The sequence below is a fragment of the Ornithodoros turicata genome, unplaced genomic scaffold (assembly GCF_037126465.1).
Source record: "Ornithodoros turicata isolate Travis unplaced genomic scaffold, ASM3712646v1 Chromosome23, whole genome shotgun sequence".
Lineage (NCBI taxonomy): Eukaryota > Metazoa > Arthropoda > Arachnida > Ixodida > Argasidae > Ornithodoros > Ornithodoros turicata.
The window spans coordinates 1,949,992-1,968,592 of NW_026999342.1; the positions used below are offsets into that span (position 1 = coordinate 1,949,992).

An 18,601-nucleotide genomic window follows, 5' to 3' on the forward strand; every position below is an offset into this window, starting at 1 on the left:
TTAAGAAAGGCATGTTGCAGGGATGGCTTACCAGACGGAGTCGTGAAAGTGGGCTGGTGCCCACGTGGTTAATTCCTCAGATGATACAGTGAGGTCAGTATCTGTGGGCTGGCGCTCACGTGGTTTAGCCCTAATTAACATTCGCAAGAGCGGGATGGGGCGGGGACGGGGGCGGTCTTGTTTGTTGACGCTAAATACGCTAGCTAGCGTATCTAGCAATTGTTTTGCTAGATAGGCACTGCTAGATACGCTAGCTTTTCTGACTACTGTCTAGCCCATTCCTCTTGGGGGCAACACTCAGACAGCACTTGCATTCGGCCGCAGGCTCTCACCCTGAAACGGCCCCGTTGCTTGCCAGTAACTTATACGTCGACGATCTTGTTGTCGGGACGGACACTGTTGAACACGCTACATCTCTCTACTGTGAAGCTAAAGCCATTTTGCAAGAAGGCGGCATGAAATTAGCTAAGCGGTCTACCAGTGATTCTACTCTGCAAGCCAGGTTTGAAGCTGATCGTGTCGCGCCTGCGAAGAGCGCAATCATGAAGAAAGTCATCGGTCTTTCCCGGGACATTGATTCCGACGAGGTGCTGTACTCGATGAAGTCATTTTTCGAGTTCCTCGAGAAACGTTCTGATACCTAGCCTTACGTTCTTCAAGCGGTATCTCGTGTATACGACCACTTCGGGTACGTCGCTCCCTACGTCATCAACGCTAAGATACTGCTTCAGCGTCTGTGGCTCGCCAAGCTGTCATGGGATGAAAAGCTCTCGGACGAGTTGCTGCATGTTTGGTACAAGTGGTGCAATGTAGCACATCCACATTCTCGTATCATGATTCCGCGAAGATTCATTGCTAAGCTGGCTCTACGGCGGCAAAGACAATGCATGTCTTTTGCGACGCCAGCACGCAAGCTTATGGCGCGGTCATCTACCTCGAATCGTGCAACAGCACCGGGCATGCGGAAGCAACAGTTGTGCTCGCGAAGACTAGAGTAGCCCAGACGAAGACAACTTCATTGCCACGACTCGAATTGATGGGCGCAGTCTTAGCCACGCGTCTTTTCAGCTTCGTGATGAACGCCGTATCGCTTCGTGAGGTAAGAGTCCTCTTTTGGACAGACTCAGAGATTACTCTACACTGGATTTATGGGGCACCCACTGCATGGAAGCCGTTTGTGGCGCATAGAGTCTCAGAGATTCAGTCAGTTACGTCTCCTGACCAATGGGGACACTGTCCGGGACGGGACAATCCCGCTGATATTCTTACAAGGGGAACGTCTTTTGTTCATATCATGGATAATCCTTGCTGGTGGAACGGAACGGACCGGAGTAGTTGTGTGACAGGAATGCGTGGCCTCCCGATTGGCACAAGCCCACTGAAGTTTCGCCTGAGGTACACCATGAAGCAAGACCTGTACTCGTTTGCCTCGGTCACACTGCCGTGAAGAGGCCCCCTTTGGAGGTACTCAACTACAGTTCATTTTCTAGGCTGCTGCAAGTCACGGCGTGGGTGCAGAGGTTCTTACACAACTCTCGTAATCAGCTAACCAAAAGAACGGGAGCTCTGACTACCACAGAAGTAGAAGCTGCAAGGAGATACTGGATAGCGGTGGCACAGCAGCAGTCTTTCGGCCATCAACCTACCAAGCATAAGTCTCCTCAGAATACGTCCGTCTTAAACGACAAGCATGGTATACTGCGAATGAAGGGCCGCCTGCAGTATGGAGGATACGCAGATTCACTTAAGCACCCCATAATCATCCCTACGGATCACCCAGTCACAGCTTTCCTAGTGATGAGCACGCATACAAGGATTCTCCACACAGGTGTAGGAGAGACTCTAGCCGAACTCAGAGAAGAATATTGGGTCATTAGAGGTCGACAGGTCGTCAAAAGAGTCATCCGCCAGTGTCTTGTTTGTAAACGCGCCAAGGCTCTCGTCTGTACTGAGCCAATGGCCCCTTTGCGGAGCGATCGGGTATCTCCCTCACCACCATTTGAGGTAATTGGCACGGATTATGCAGGACCACTTTATTACAAGTCATCGACGCATGGTCATTGTTTGCACTTGAACGCATTTTGAATTATCTCGAAGGATTAGGACCTGGATTAGTTCTCAATGTCTCCAGATAAGAATAACAAAAATCGCATATCTAGTAAGCACTGAAAAGATCATATTCCTGCTTCTGGAGCAAGCTTTAAATTTTCGGGGGCATGGCATCTTCAACAACCATACATCATTACAATGAGAACACTCACTATGGTTAAGGTAACTAACCTGAAAAAGAAACAGCATTGTTTTAGGACGAGCTCTTGTTGCGGTGCCGTGCCGCGGAAGAGTGATGTCACTTTGGTGTTTAAATGGGCTTTCGTTGCATGATGTTGTGTACGGTTGCCCGATGCCGAAGCTTGGTTCCGTCACTCTCGGTGGAAGCCGTGTTTCGCAGAGTTAAAGGGCTCAGTCATTTTTCTTCCTACAGTACTTAAAGTAACCAGTTCAAGCAAAAATACTTAATCAAGTACCATTTAGCAAATTTAGTTGTTGTTTTGATGGCTGAGTGACCTATGAGAGCCTCTCTTTCCACTTCTTATGTCGCGAGCAAGAGAAACTCCGGACGTGGGACCGTTTTTTCTGGAGCGCGCCGCTACTGTATAATGCTATTTTTCTTTTGTTTGCTTCTGACTCAAGTGGGCTGAATGTTTAATTCATTTTCGCGTCAATTAATTATATTGTAAGTATTATTGTAAGTAAGTATTATTAAGTAAATTATTGTTGTCATACATATGTCGAAATTGTGTTTACCCTGCACAATCTAACGCTTAGGAAGAAACGAGGCGCATCTTCATTATTGGGTTGCTTTATGCCACATGAAAGGCGTTTTTCGTGCTATCGAACGATAGCGACCTCACTGTTATGGGACGAAAAGTTAAAACTTTTGTGTTTTTGTGTGTGTGTTTTTTTGTGTGCACAATTAAGAATTTTCCGAAAAGGTAACTACGCACGTCAGCCATGTCGTAATGACCTGTCGCAAAGTCCATACCATTGTCTATAAACCTAAAACATTTTGGTTCATTGATCGACAGGAAGCAGCTCAGGGGGCTCCCAAACCCGACTCATACAAAAGCGCGCGCTTTTCTATGAGTCGGCTTCGGTAGCCCACTGAGCTGCTTTCTTATACAATAGTCCTATAAATACGACTTCATTTACGCAAAAAAGGGATGAAAGATAAAGTCCACTTGAGTCAGAAGCAAAAAAAAAAAGTCATACAGCAGCGGCGGGCTCCGGAAAAATAGTTCAGCGTCCGGAGTTTCTCTTGCTTGCGACGTAAGCAGTGAAATGAGAGGCTCTCATTGATCATCCAGCCCTTAAAACAACGACTAAAATAGCTAAATGGTACTTCATTAAGTATTTTTGCTTGAATTGATTACTGTAAGTACTGTAGGAAGAAAATAGGATTGCGCCCTTTAACTCAGACATAAATCAGTGCCCCAGGCTACTCTGCACGGGGTTCCGGAAAGAATGGTCCCTGGTTGCATAGGGTCCCTGGTAGGTCTGGCGTGGTTCCGTGCTCACAAAAATACAGGAACGTCGTCGTGGATTGGTGATGAAACTAATGATACAGACAACGTCACAAGATTAAGACGAAATTCTCCAAGGTCCTGCTTCCTTCTGCATATTTTCGGCAGATTGGTTGAAAAAATACAGTGGGCAAAATGCCTCAGGTTTGCTTGGGCATCGGAAAAAATGGTCCCGAGTTGCAGAGCATTGTGCCAAATCAAATTTTTGTGCATACTTTTAGCAGTGCGCCGAGGCAGTGTTCACGCGTAAGAGTGGAGTGAAACGCCTAACTTTACTTTCAAAGCTCGTGCACACGCAACTTCAGCACTTAATGCAAATAAACAGCGAAAAAAAAGGCACACACTTCCGTAACACTTACACAAACAAAAACACACACACAGTACAACCATATTAAATGATCTATTTCAGTGCAAGGAGTAGAACAAGCTGCAACATTTCTTTCCTTTTTTCATGAGCTGAGGCAATATTCACGCATAAGAATGGAGCGAAACGTCGAACTGGCAAAAATTTGGTAATAACACATCTATAAAGCACAATCGTCAAAACAAGCGCACGCAGTAGTGGTTCGCCGTCGCTGCTTCATCGAATTTTAGGTTACCGGTCAGTCTCAAGGTGAAGGCTATGGCGAGCGCACGTTATCGCGACCACACGTGCCCAACCGAGCGCCAATGTTGCGCTATCTCTTACGCGAAAGCAGAGTCTGTGGGTCAGCCTCAAGGCACTGTCGTTGACTTTGCTGCGCGTTTATTCCCGGCGCGCAAATTGGCGACCGCACTCCCACCTCTGACGAAAGCGACGCGAGGTACATGTTCCCACACTTTCCCTTTTCCAAGCCTCTGCTGATAATCATAGGACGACAGCATGGTTGCACCGAACTCAAAGAAGAGCGAGAAGGAATCAGGGAGGGGTTGGTTCTTCTGCCGCTTCTTGAATTAATCTGAGCTCCGCCGACAATTTGCGCGCTTCGAAGCGACATTTTTCGCCTTTTATTTTTTTTCAGCTCTTACCAAAGAGTATGGAATGTATTTTACATCCGACATGGGGTAAATCCGACGTGCGTTCTATGTTTCTGTAAAAAAAAAGGACGTTGACTTGGCAAATTTAGGAGATCAATTGGGAAAATAAAAAAAAAATAGCTCTGACCCCGTAATGTTCAGACAAGTGTATTTTTAACACGATTTTTTTTCACGTTACGTGAAACGGTCTACATGGTGGACTGGGATAGGAGATTGCAATGCTGGTGACGGATTTTTGGGAGGGCTTAACACTCACGGACGACGAGGAACGCGCACTATTAAACCAGATGTTCTCATCCTATCACGATCAGAGTTAACTGCCAAGTAGAATTTCATCTGACAAAATTTGAACAGGGGACGTAGCATTATTCGACACTTTGCATACACCATACTTTAATTGTAAGTGAAAAGCGCATCCCCTGTTATCGTAGCGAACATCATTTTGGTCCTTTCAGTTTGCGCTAGCACCCCTATAACTTTCACCTACGTAGTGACTGATCATAAGCATACTAGACGGTGATGTTCTGCTTATCAACCAACCAAGGGCAAAGATTCCCACCATGTGCTCAAACCAGCACTACCATCACCTGTGTATTAACAGAGTGGGAAACAGAGAACTAATAACAGGAGGAGTGAACTGGACGTAATTTCAGCTGGTTGCTCTCTATACTCTTAAAACAGAACTCCGCATATCAAGCTGAAGACCAACCATTGCACGGAATGATAGCAAACGTACAACTTTATGTAAGATGATGAATGGGAAGTTTCATCGCCAGAGGCGATACTCTACTCAGTTGCTGGTGGTAATGTGGGGAATGAAATAATGGAACCTGAATGAATAATGGAACCAATGGAATGGAATAATGGAACCTTCACAATAAGGATCCAAGTCCAATTGTGTCCAGAAAGGTCAAAAGAGCTTTGAGCGCAGAGCGTTGGTGGGCTGGATTCGGCCATGGACTAATCAATTTTAATAGAGAGAAAGGGCGAGAGTCCAGCTGACTACGAGACCCGGAGAGTGCAATTCGGGAAGGTTGGTGTGTGGGTAATGAAGAAGAATGTGCTCTAGATCCTCTAGAGCACCGCAGTGATAGCATCTGGGAGAGTCAACTTGTCTCAAGCGGAATGATGATGACGTCACCCCTTTGGACAGTTATCATAACTGCATATGTGTCACAAAAAGGAGTTTACCTTTATCACTGTTGATTTGTTCAAAACGCCTTTTTTGTGCCATTGATCCAGCAATTGTAATTTTTACAAACAAGCGTACGCCCCGCGCATTCCAGAAATGAACAGTGACAGCATGTGCTATGGTTTACTAAAGTCACTAACGTATCTTGTACCTATGGGTGACCCTCAGCGTGCTATGCGGCATCATCCCTATAGAGCCGAACTCTGGAGATTCGGCTCTAGTGATGATGCGGTCACTGTCATCAGCCTGAAACCATCCAACATATCCTGAAAGAATGCTGCGTATACAACACTATGCGGGAAACTTACCTTTCACACTCCAGCACTGGCATATTGGCGAACATACCCCAGAGGTTGTTATGCAGAACGATCTACAAAAACTCGTAACCCGGTGCGTTTTCTCGGAGAAACGGGCCTTGCGCAAATACCCTTTTAGCGTACCTTCCATCCACAATGCGCTGATCTCATCGGTTTCATTCATCCTGCACATACTTCAGCTTCATCCCTTCATCTTTCTTGTTGTGCGTGTGTGTGTGTGCCATAGTCGTGACGATGCCCATTCGTGTGTGGCTAACAACGGCAAACCTATCTCGACATCACCCGATTCCCCGATCCCTCTCCCTGGCACTGACCCTAAAATCTGCTCCCCAGGGCATCAAACAGTTTCTAAACTTCGCCAATGGTCCTCTGAATGAAATAACCTACGTAAATATGGGGTCTTTGCGAATATGCTGGAACAATGCAATTTTTGCCCTGAGAGTAAGAAATAGTGGGTATTCCTTGGCAAATTGTGTCTTAATCATATCAGTCTTACTCGGTATACAGTATCACGGGTGACGGTTTGATTCAAAGTATTTTCATTTATGCACATGGACTTGAGGAGAGTCAGGAAAAAGCGTGCTCTGTGACCTTCATTTCGTACAGAAAGGAACTAATGGTTTTCTGGCAAGTCATTTTTGTCCCAAAAAGAAATCTCACACAAAGCCCTTTGTGCGTCGTCCTTTGCGACGCTCTTTTGTGATACATAACTCTTTTGTTTTTTCTTCAAGTGTGGCACATGAAAGTTGTTGGCATACATACGTCACACGCTACGTATCGTCATTTAAATGTCTCACACAATCTTAAAACAGAACCACATAGCACTCTCAAGGCCAACCATTGCACAGAGCAATACCTTTATTCTTCGAAACAGTCTGGGCAAAGAAACACTGAAGCGGAGGAATATGGTGTCTTCTGTGTTTCTCTGTCCTTGTCTGCAGTAGCTCCGTCTATCTCTAAGAATGTGATACCAACTGGCCCACTCTGCTGTGTTAGGTAATACCTTCACCAAAGTTGATTAGTGGAAAGCGCAGGCGTACGCCTTTTTGTGACAACGACAAGTCACTTTCGACATTACTTCTTTGTGAAAATCAACATAACAGCATTCACAAAACGGCGTGCGCCTACCACTTTCATCAAATTAGGATATAGGGAACGATGTCATTCGGAATGATGATTGGCTAGCTGCGTGAGGTCAAGTTCTGTTTTAAGAGTGTGCACTGTCGGTAATTTGGGTAGGTGTGAACCGCTATTTGAACCAGTTACCGGATTTCTTTAGCGATACAGATCCGGTTGAGCTCCAAGATGTCGCCAATACTTTCGGTTTGGTTCAGTTCTGGTTCGGCTAAAAACAACGTTTAGTAACCGTTTTCGTTTCAGGTTTGGTTTCGGTTCGACTCTCTGAGACGCAATATTGTTGCTGTATACCTTATACAAAACACGGTTATGCCTCACCTTCTAAAGCTGCACGCGATTTCGGCTCTGTTTGCCTTTCCCTTACGATTCGCAGGCAAAATAAACAGGGTCCGTTTCTGAGTGCTATGTCGCGTAGAACCAAGAAAAAAAAGTTTGGCCTTTTTGTGCGCGATACCTCTTGTGCTAGCTACGTTTGAAAACGCAATTTCGGAAAACTTGACATCTGCCGTCCTTCAGGTCAGTCTCGAGAAATAAAATTTCAAATAGTACTTGTTTTTTAGTATATGTAGTTCAAGCTTCCTTCTATCAAATGACATATTTTGATGTGGAACGCCGCACTCCGAAACTCGTGGTCGAAAATTGCCTAAATTGCAATGCATTCGTTTTCAGCACCAGCACAAAAATGTCTCGTTTGTCTGCGTCTACACGAAACCTCTTGTGGTTGTAAGGAAAATAGTGCAGAATAAGATACTGTGTTTATTTTACCCGTCAGTTGTAAGGGCAAGGCGTTAAAAAATGTCAAAGTAAACCAAGATCGCGTCGTTTGCGCCAACTAGGCCAGGTGGGGGAGATACCTCTTTTGCGTAACATATACAGAGTCCAGGAAGGGAGTTGCCTCAGGACAGAAGCCGCCGATATTTCGAACAGAGACTGTTCTTCTTCTGGGTACCGTCCTCATCATTGGCATGATATTTAAAGGGTTAGGTGTGACCTGTTTAAAGGTTCATGCGAATTGTGGGTCAACAGCCCCGAGAGAAGAAAGGGTCCGTACGGGCTTCTACGGCCGGAGTGAATGGCCGCTTTGTTAGAGTGTGGAGGGGATTATGTGAACGTAGTGATCTAGGCTCCAGACCGGTTACAGAAAAATGGGAGGTTCACGGACACGTGGACGAAACGGGACAACACTCAAGAATTTGCAAGCATAGCGAAAGATGTCAGTGGTTACGTGGGGAAAATTCCAGAACGAGCATGTTTTTTTTTTAAATATTAGTAATACAAAGTCCTGGCATGCAATAAAGAAAGCAGAAAGCAGTGGCCATGCAGAACATAACAGATGATAAGGGAGATAGAAGGGAAAAGCATATTTTATTTGTGAATTGTTTCTAGGGTGCCTTGTGATTTGTTGATACCGGCGGGTGAAGAGCGTTGAACTTGTATATGAGATAAGACTCCCTATCACGTCTGTCACGTGTGGATGGAAACCCGGTTTCTAGAACATATAGTTTAATGTTGTCAAAATTGTGACCAGGAACGTTAAAGTGTTCGGCGACTGCTTTGGGGAGTTTGTTGTACGTGTCGGTTCTGTGTCCGGTAAGGCGGTTGTTCATTTGTTGGCCAGTTTCACCGATGTATTGCATAGAGTAGTCACCGCATTCAATGCAGTATATGACATTGGAGATTGTGCATGTGAATGCGTGGTTAACGGGGTGGGTGTAATTGCTCGCAGTGCTTTTGATGGAGTTAGCGTGTCCAGAGTGTATTGCGCCTTCGAATAACATGAAAATCACGCCTAGTTGGTGATAATGGCATGAGCCAAGAAATTGCGAAAATATCAGTCACATTTTCGGACTCGACGCCACTCATTAAGCCCACGGAAAAGAGAGAGAGAGAGCCCACGCAAAGAGAGAGAGAAGAAAACAAAAACAAAAAGGAGCTGAGACCCACAGAGCTATAATTTCACGTGGACCCTCTACCAGCACAGTTTTTGTTTAAAGTATCGTTGGTGGTCGAGCACCGTGTTTAGATAATCTCTCATGGAATGACCACGAGGTTAAATTTAGTAATTTGTGTTCAAAGAGAAGCATTGTGGGAGTCTTACTTCATAGACGCATGTATGCTATACATAGAGGACGATATGTGCGCAATAGAAACGTAATCTACTTTTTATACATGGTGGACTTGTCTAGCGAAGTACAGATATAGCAAGATCTATTTATACACATATATATACGCCGATTTTGAGAATTACAACTCGGTCAATTAAATACTTGATGGATGGTCGCTCAAGTTTCTTTTCTTTTTTTTTTTTACTGCATCAACATTCGCTTTACTTAATAAGGTGGTGGTGGTAGTGCTGAAGTGCTCCCTGTTGTCGGCTTCACAGAGATGGGCAACGTCACGACTAACTCTCTGGGGGGAATGTGCGACCTTGGCCGACTTCTAAGGGAACTGTGCCGACATATGTCTGACAGCCTCTGACGAAAACCCAGGAAAAACTCCAGACAGCACAGCCGGCACCTAGCACCAGCACAGATCGCGTGACTCAGTGGATAGCGCGCTGGTGACATCACGCCGACACTGGGATGTGCCCGGGTAGTTAATGAGGAATGTACAGTGATACTCAACCAGTTCGACGAATGAGGACTGTCGTCTAGTTTCTTTTTGCCTCAGGGGTACTTGAAAAGAACAAACATTTTCCGTTTTTATGAACCAATTCCTAAATAATGAACTATCCCTACATCAACAGACCTGTGGGTGTTTCCGCTGTCACTGACCGGTACTATGCTTATAACGCAAAGGTAACAGTGTACTTACCGATAACACTTTACTCTCCTGTAGGAGCAACCTTGCCGTCTTGTGTTGAAGGGAAAACCAATACAAGGAGCACCACAAATGTTGCAGCTGAGCTTGGACGGCAAGAGGCTTTACTCGACTACATCCCTATTTAGTGCCTGGGACAGGGCTTTCTACCCCGAGATGATCGAGTGAGTTTGGCTGCATTGTTTTCACGCGTTACATCTGGGGAGCGCAAGCGCCGCAGCCTTGTGTGATGCAAAGGGATCGAAGGCGACGTGGTTTGTTTGTGCACCTGCTGTATTTGGAGCGGCAAGGAAGTAGCCACGAATAACGTAAATGTCAGTCAGCGATGTAACAGTCAGTATTGATTTATTGAAAAAGAGAAAAAAGCAGTCAGTCAGCATGCCTTCCCGCAGTTTCAAGGTTCATTTACAGCTGCATTGCGTATGTGTTCGTGTGTCCATATTTCGGTCGTCTGCTAGCTCTGTTCACCGTCCCGCATGTCTGGACTTACTAGTGTCAAGCGATATAAGACTGTTTCGTTTTTCAGCATAAAGGATGCCGAGTTGCAGTAGGGTGATTTCATTTCGGTTCAGGTAATACCGTTGTCACATGGGCAACCTTAACCTCGATTACGATTAACCGCTGTTACCCCACAAAACGCGGTTATCGTGGACCATGGTTCTTGTCACACGGCACTTTGTGACGTTTTAGCAGTGACCACATGATTGTGACACAAGCAACAGGTATATTTTGATTACGCTGTATATAATAAAAATAAAAGTGTGCAAGGGTAAAAAAGCTTAACAACCATTCGATACAACGCACACACATGATTATTTCGGAAAATGTCATTACACGAGTATTGACGTTGGGAAATCGGAATCTTGAAAGCGTGGTTTCTTCGCGAAACTGAAGTTGCCAAGCTCGGTTTCCCATGACCGCGGTTAGCGGTGTAACCTCCGCTTGGTCGGCCGTGTGAGGGCGGCAGTTAGCGCTGCTCGTGTGACAAGGGCATAGGCGATCTCCTTCGTCTCTTCGGCTTTCGCGATTACGATTTTTTTATGTAAGCACCACCATTGTGATAAATAATAGCACTAGACTCGGACTTCTGAAAGAAGCGCTTGTTGATAAAAATAAAAATAAAACCTGCATTGCGCAGTCGTGAACGATTGGCCGAGTAGTGCTGCCCTGGCACTTTGAGGGCGCCTCATTCGCTCTTCGTAGAAGAAAGAGGTGCAAGGACGTTATTTCTTGGGTTCTGCAGATACGGAACTTAAACGAAAAACTTAAAAAAAACGACCGATACCGCTATTTCGCTCAAACATCCTAGACTCGTTTCAAGAAGAATATACAGCTGAATATATATGCTGAATATGCAGCTGAATATATTGAAAATTGAATGCTGCTAATTTACCCGACAAAACACGCCACAGTTATTAAATAACGGAATTAAATTGATAAAGATTGCAGAGCATGCCGCGATCTGTGTTGGCAACAGTAAGAACGGACACGTCGCCCTGCGGGTAAGTCCGTGATAGGATACAGAAATCGTCTGCTTTTGCGCGCGCTGGTGCATCGGCGTGAGCAGACGACTTTCAGAAGTTACTGGGCACCGCGGTAACTCTCTTACATTTTATTTCAGTTCTAAGGTGAAAAACGCGCATTCTAAGTAGTGGCAAGCATGATGGTTCAGAACAACTATGTTAATCCTCAGAAACAAGTTAAAAGTCGCAGAAGAACCCCATCCACAATCACAAATCTGAAGTCGCTGGCCATCGGCGCGCGCGGTCGCATTACAGCTCCGACCAAAAATATATTACACCCGCTTCCATTACACTCCCCGTTGTACACTGATCATGTTTCGAAATGAAGTCGCTGACGACGTACATGGAGAAGGACTACGTGTTTATTTAAAAACTGCATTAAATACTCGCGGAAAGAAAACACGTGACTTAGCTTCCACGTATCCGATTGTGCGCCACATTATGGGAGACCCCACAGTCAATGCTCGGACTACATTCTCCGCTCGCGGAGGTATATGCCTGAGTGTCCCCATTTCGAGAGCAAAGGGGATTACTCAACCCACGGAGGAGAAGTAAGGAGACCAAGCTCGGCTGGAGAATGACGTCCCAATTCCTCGAGTCTATTGTTGGCCGCGGTGCGGCGCTCGCGTTCCCTCCGGTACTAGCTCCGCGAAATCTCCTGCAAGGCAATGCGCTGTTTGTCCTCGAATACTCTACTAAGAAGCGTTAAAAACGAGTGTTTGTGTAATAAAAATTAACAACGATTTCTCCAATAATGAGTTAATGTTTTCTGGTGAGCTCCAATCTTGTTTTGCAATTTCTGTTGCCTCGTTTTCGTGTCATAGGTGGGACCTACTCCAAAGGAAGCAAAGGTTGTGCTGAAAAGCCACATTTAAATGGCGTGGAGGGAATGATGTGTTTGAAGATCTGTAAAGTTTCCCGACGCGATCTTTTCGGAATATGTGGGAATTTCTATGTGGTGTCGCCGCATAAGCTGGTATTAGGAAAGTTTTATCTGCGTACGTGTGAAGCAATTAAGATAACTTCGTGTATGGCGACGTTTTAGTGACACGCTATGCTACGGTTTTGGGAACAGAAAAGAAAGTCGGTATGTACTCTGTAATGTGTGTTGTCCAACACTGACATTTTGAATAACACTGACTTTTGATGTTCAGTTCCATGCCTAGGAGTTTCAATTTACTTCAGCACACGCATGCTGCTCAACACGCTACACCAGGTATTCTACCTGTTAGAATTGGAACGTGTTAGAATTGGAAACGGATGCGGATTGGAATGTGGACGTTGTGTTTATATGATAGTGAGAATGGATGAAGTGGCTCGTGGTGTCAGATACCGACAGTTCGGAGCGGTGCGTTCTCAAAGGAGCCGACGGGATGTAAGCAACACCTAGAAAATGATGATGTAAGCAAGAGGAAGGAAAGAACGAGGCAGAAGGAGATCAGGTGCCATCAAGGAGAGTTGGCCGAACGTTCACGTGCCTTCTCTAAGTTGTACATGTGGACTTCTTTGCATAAAGTGTGTGCTTGTTAAACATCGACTGCTGCAATCTATTTTCCTGAACTATTGGGGAAACTTTACTCTACCCAAGCTAAAAAAGACCCCAATCCAGTAGATATGGGCTTCACACCCCAAACGGACACCAAGATGAAAATCGTCTTCGGGATCTCTTCCTTAAACTGAAGTACGTGTCCTATACTGCGTTTGCAAACCTGTGACAGAAAGTGGGTTCTGGCACCTTGGCATTAAATTCATGTGTGGTGTCATGTGAAATGTAACTCAATCCTCTGTACCCTAGCGGATGCTTCACAATTACGACAAAAAGTTCCCGTTTCCCAAAACGTTGTGCACGCGCGAAGCGGGTGGTAGATACGCGCGCAACGACGCTGTATTGCAATAGCTGTAATCAAAATGTGCTCAATTACATAATTTCCTCACGCTGCGAGATGTTCGTGGGAAGTAATAATAATCAGTGCACACCATTAACAATGTAGATCTCGCAGTCGTGCCTTGCCAGTCACGCAACCTATACTACCACCCTGTACGATGTCAAACAACAACCTTCGGGTGTCTTTTTATCTCAAATAAAACAAAACGTACTTCCGCGATTCCTAACAGCTTCTTAACTGCGAGAGCACTACGCTTATTTAGACATTCAAGCCTTCGAGCAAACGCGGATCCCCCTTGACGGCGGCTTCCCCACATTGTAAAATGAAAGCCTCCCGCTTTGCACCAACAAGGACTCCAGGCGAAAAATGCAAAGCGAGATCGTTTCTTGATACACGACCAATCGTGTTTCTTTATCAAATTATTTTTTCCTGCTTGCACTGGACACACTAGTAAGTCTGACACAGCGCATTACAAGCCCGTCATTTCAGAGGAGCATGTACCTGACGGAGCGCGAGCGCCGCGCCGCGGCCACAATCAGACTCGAGGAATCGTGACCACACTTTTTCAACGGCGGCGCGGCAGAGTTCGGTCTCCTTACTTCTCCTCCGTGACTAAACCCAAGGTGCTTCTGCAAGTTACAATTACCATGACAACGACGACGCACGACGTCATACGTGACGTATGCATGAGAGAAGTGCAGCTTTCGTCGTCTGCTCTTACGTCACGTTTCGACAAATTCCTCGAAAACGACTTGGTTATTCCGAATGAAACTTTTACGGTTGTATGTGTACAGTAAAACTAGTCGTGAAACTAGTTTTGGCTATGTTTCGGAATCGCCTCGGCTGTACGAGACCGTCCCTTTAAGGGACCATATCGTAATCCCCTCAAGGCCGTGGCTTTCGCGCGCGACCTTGTTCACCTCTAGCTTCGAGCGTAGTTCAATTCAACGAAATTTTTGCCCTGTCGAACACTATGGCGTCATTTGTTTACAAACAGGGAGAGGTCTATTGTTGGACATAAACGAAAACGATCTCAGCGTGTTTCACTCCTCCGCGGGCAACTCGAAGTCTAACTCAACTGCTCACGGGCGCTGCACCTGCGTAATGCCATTTTGTATCCGAAGTAACTTGGAAATAACTCGTTATTTTTTTAAGTAACTCAGTAACTGGGAGTTACATTTCAGACTGAAGAACTTCGTTATTAACTTAGTTACATTTTGCACACGGTAACTTAAATGGTAACTTAACTTGTAACGAGTTCTGTTTGACGGGTAACTTCTCAATCTACGCGTTTTGCTGTGACGCTAAGTGAAGGCCGAGATATAGACGTCACCGTCAGTCTTTTGGAGGCGATCATTTAAGGTGCGCAACAGACGGCAGAGCTAAAATAATTAGGTCTGTGGCGCGCGCTGCGATTACTACCGTGGTTCGTCAGTGGTTCGAAGTTGTGATTCGTGGTTCGTCAGTTGGTGTGAAGACCAGGTATTCGAACGTCGTACTCCACCGTCTGAAGACTACGCACGATCCAACATGCCCTTTCTGTTCGACATCCCTCGACACAGTTGAACACATCCTTCTACAATGCCCTGCCTACAGTAAGGGAAGATCTAAGCATCTAGACCCCACCATCCGCAACGGCTCGCAAGTACATGACGTCATCTTTGGCGGCTCAACGCCGGCAGAAAGACGTTACCACGCGTCAAAACTGGCTTCCTTCCTGAGGGATACCAAGCTGATATACCGTCTCTACGAACGCATCACAAGTGGCCTTTTCGCCGAGTACTCTTCAACACCTTAGTCAAGCATCCCCACAGTGATTTTTATTTTCATTTTCTGGTGTTCTACCGCTCATCGCTCAACGCTGCTCATCGCTCAACCCCTGATTGGACTTCACTGCAAATCCGAATCTACAGTCCTGTCTTTCCCGGTATTTTTTTTTTTTCGGACCTGGGTTAGTCGTGATGTTGCCCGCCTTGCGAGGCCGACTACGGCAAGCAGTTACACCACCACCACCACCACCACCACCACCACCACCACCACCACCACCACCAGGCTTTAATATTAAAATTGCAATGTGCTCCCCAAAGTCAATAATTAGAAAGTTGATAAAGATATCTCTGTTAATTAGTCCCCTCACTGATAATAAATACGGTTTCCTAGTAGCAGCCAGGTCGAGCAATCGGATAGCGAAAGTAAAACCGCCCTAAGGCAACTCCCCTTGACTGGCTCTGTGGCTGTACGTTGAGCATATGTTTATAATTTGATCGTGCGCATCGAGACGTCGAGTAGAACACAGTATAGACAAATAGAACGAAGCAGCTGTCCTGGGAGTGCACGATCAACTTATAAACATGTGCTCAACGTGCAGCCACAGAGCTTCGACTATTTTTTCTTTGTATACGTACTTGCTGGCTTGCTCTGCGGCTTTCACAGTTGGCGCCGTCACCGTGGAACACTGATGTCTCGTTGAGACACACTGTTAGCGCCGAGCCAAGATTGTGTCACTTCCCTGCGCCGTGATGACGAGTTCCAAGTAGAACAAAACAACTGTCCTCCGCTGGGTGTGCGCGATCAACTTAAAAGCAAATATATATGTTATATTTATATATGTACTATTATATATGAGTGCAGTGCATGATTCTAAATAACATACCTGCTCTAGTCTATTACCTATGACTTCGCAAAATGTGTAATTTCAAATCCCTATTAATGTGCTCTCGTTCGGGGTAAAACTCATGACCGTTGTTCTTGAAACGAGACTCTTAAATTTGAGCAAAATTGCACAATCGCTAGTTTTTGCCATAGTTATAGATGTTGTGGCACACAAAAAGGTCAGGAAACAAATCTTGCCTCTCTTACCTCTACATAGAGCGAATGGGGCGCCCTCAAAGTGCTGGGCTCAAGGATGCTCGGCTGTTCCCTGAGATGTTCCCTGTTCACTGGAGATTGGTTACCAGGGGCCACGCCCGTACATAGGTGGTTAGCTTGAACAGCTAATAGGAACATGGTTTTCACTAGTGTTACTCACGCTTGCAACTGGAATGTCACCATAAGAACTACGCTACTTCTATTTACTAATATGCTTCAGTCTGATGGTTTATTTTAGTTTTTAGTTCCTCAGTTTATTCTGGTTAGCTTCATTCAGCATTATTTCATAAATTTGTCTGAATGACACAATGTCCTGCGGTACCCGTATTGTTCCCGTATATCATATTACTTTCCATTTTTGTTGCAAGTATTCTGAGTAGGCGATATCCGTTTCTGTTTCTCTTAACAGGGCGGGGTATAGGTTTATTGCAAAGAAAAAAACAAAGAAAGAGGGGAAAGGTTAGCCTGGCGCCAGAAGCCGACTTGCTATTCCCGCATAAAAAAAAAAAAAAAACGAAAGGGGCGAAAAGAGCGAAAGGTAATTGGCGCAGTCGCAGGCTCAGCGCGAGCCCTGTGTCGGTCAGAAAGCGCACGTGTTCCCTTCCGACGTGCCACTGAAGGGGGCGTGGCAGGGGGCCCAGTAGCGTTGGCAGCGAGACCTCCCTCAGCCCCAGGGCAGCTAGCCGCTCCATGAGAGTGCCACGGGGAGCGGCGAACAGGCGACAGTGGAGGAACAGGTGGGAAGTGTTGCCCTCGGTAGAGCAGGCTGCACATGTAGGGGTGTGAAGCATGCTGATTTGGAAGAGCCGTGTTGGCGTTCGAGCCACGCTTAACCGCAGACGGTGGATAGCAGACGCCTCCCTCCTCATGATGTTTGGGAGAGGGACGTATTGCATTTTTGGGTCGATGGAGTGCAGAAATGTATTGGGCGAGATGGCACGTTCTATGAAATCTTGGACACAGCGAGAGCGCAAGCGACGTATTCGGAGTTGGCAGGTTGACATTGAGAGCGGGATGCTGATACATAAGGCAGCCGTGGTGTGGGCACGTTTCGCAGCGATGTCAGCACGGGCATTTCCGGGCAGCCCGACGTGACTGTGCACGCACTGGAGCCGTACGCTGTGGCCGGAAGCTAGGAGCTTCCGCCGATCTGGCGATTATACAAGCGTGCGGGTATCGCAAATAGCACTGCACCGGTACGACGCCAAAATCTCCAATGCTGACTTGCTGTCCGTGAAGATGGACCACGAGTCGGCCAGTGAACCGGATATGACGTTGAGCGCTTCATAGATGGCTGTCAGTTCCGCTTCACTGGATGAAGTTTCATGCGGCAGCTTGAAAGCCTGCACAGTGTCGCTGTGAGGCATGTAGAAAGCTGCAGACGACGCGCCGGGCACAACCGAGCCATCCGTGAAAATTGCTTTACGCTGACCGTGAGCCGAGCTCAAATGGTCAAGAGCAAACTAGCGCGCAGCCAGGACAGAAGTGTCTTTTTTGTGGGACATGTCGGGAATATGCAGATCCGTCGTAGGCAGCACGAGGGTCCACAAAGGTGGGGCGTATAGCAGGCGCGACGGAGGTGGCGGAAGAGACTGTGCCAGCCTGCAAACAGCAGCCCCGAAAGCTGACTTTTCATAGAGTAGGTGAATGTCCCATAGGTAGTGGGCAGCATGTCGTGTGCGGTACCGCGCACAAGAGCAGAGGGTCTCCATGTCGGCTGGCGTCTCCTTCGCCTCAGCCAAGACAAGGAAGGTGTCGGTCGTTCTTGGGACACCAAGGCACACTCGAAGGCTCCGCGCCTGGATGTTCAAAAGTTCGCGCTCTGGTGTTGAACTTAGACCGTGCAATACCAGTCTAGCCCTAGGACGAGTGAGGTATGCACCTGGCGAAGGTGCGTATGATGGGCCCCAGGACGAACCAGAGATGCGGCGGAGGACGTTCACGATGGTAGTCGCCGCGGTAGACAGGACCCTGACGTGCTTGGACCAAGTCAGCTCCCTGTCGATGTTTATGCCCAGGTATTTGTGATGACGTACGAAGGCGAGCTGTTGACCGCCAACGTGGAGGGGGTATTTGCGGATGGATCGGCGGGTGAATGCCATGGCAACAGTCTTGCTGGGTGAGATAGAAAGCCCACTGTCGGAGAGGTAGGATACGATAGTGTCAAGTGCACCTTGCAAGCACCTGTTAACGGTACTTGCTATATTTCTGATATAATGCCGTTTGTTACTGTTTTTAACTTTTCCCAGTTATTTACTTT

The 18,601-nt window shown here is 46.5% G+C and overlaps 1 protein-coding gene across 3 annotated transcripts in view; it reads left to right on the forward strand.

Annotated features, from left to right (window-relative positions):
• The window catches only part of LOC135373261 (methanethiol oxidase-like), a 326,674-nt gene that overhangs the window by 288,788 nt on the left and 19,285 nt on the right, over positions 1–18,601 (forward strand). For all 3 annotated transcript variants that reach the window (XM_064606490.1, XM_064606489.1, XM_064606491.1), the window contains one exon: positions 10,083–10,228. In XM_064606490.1, the coding sequence (XP_064462560.1) occupies positions 10,083–10,228 (146 nt within the window). The remainder of the gene's footprint in view (positions 1–10,082; positions 10,229–18,601) is intronic.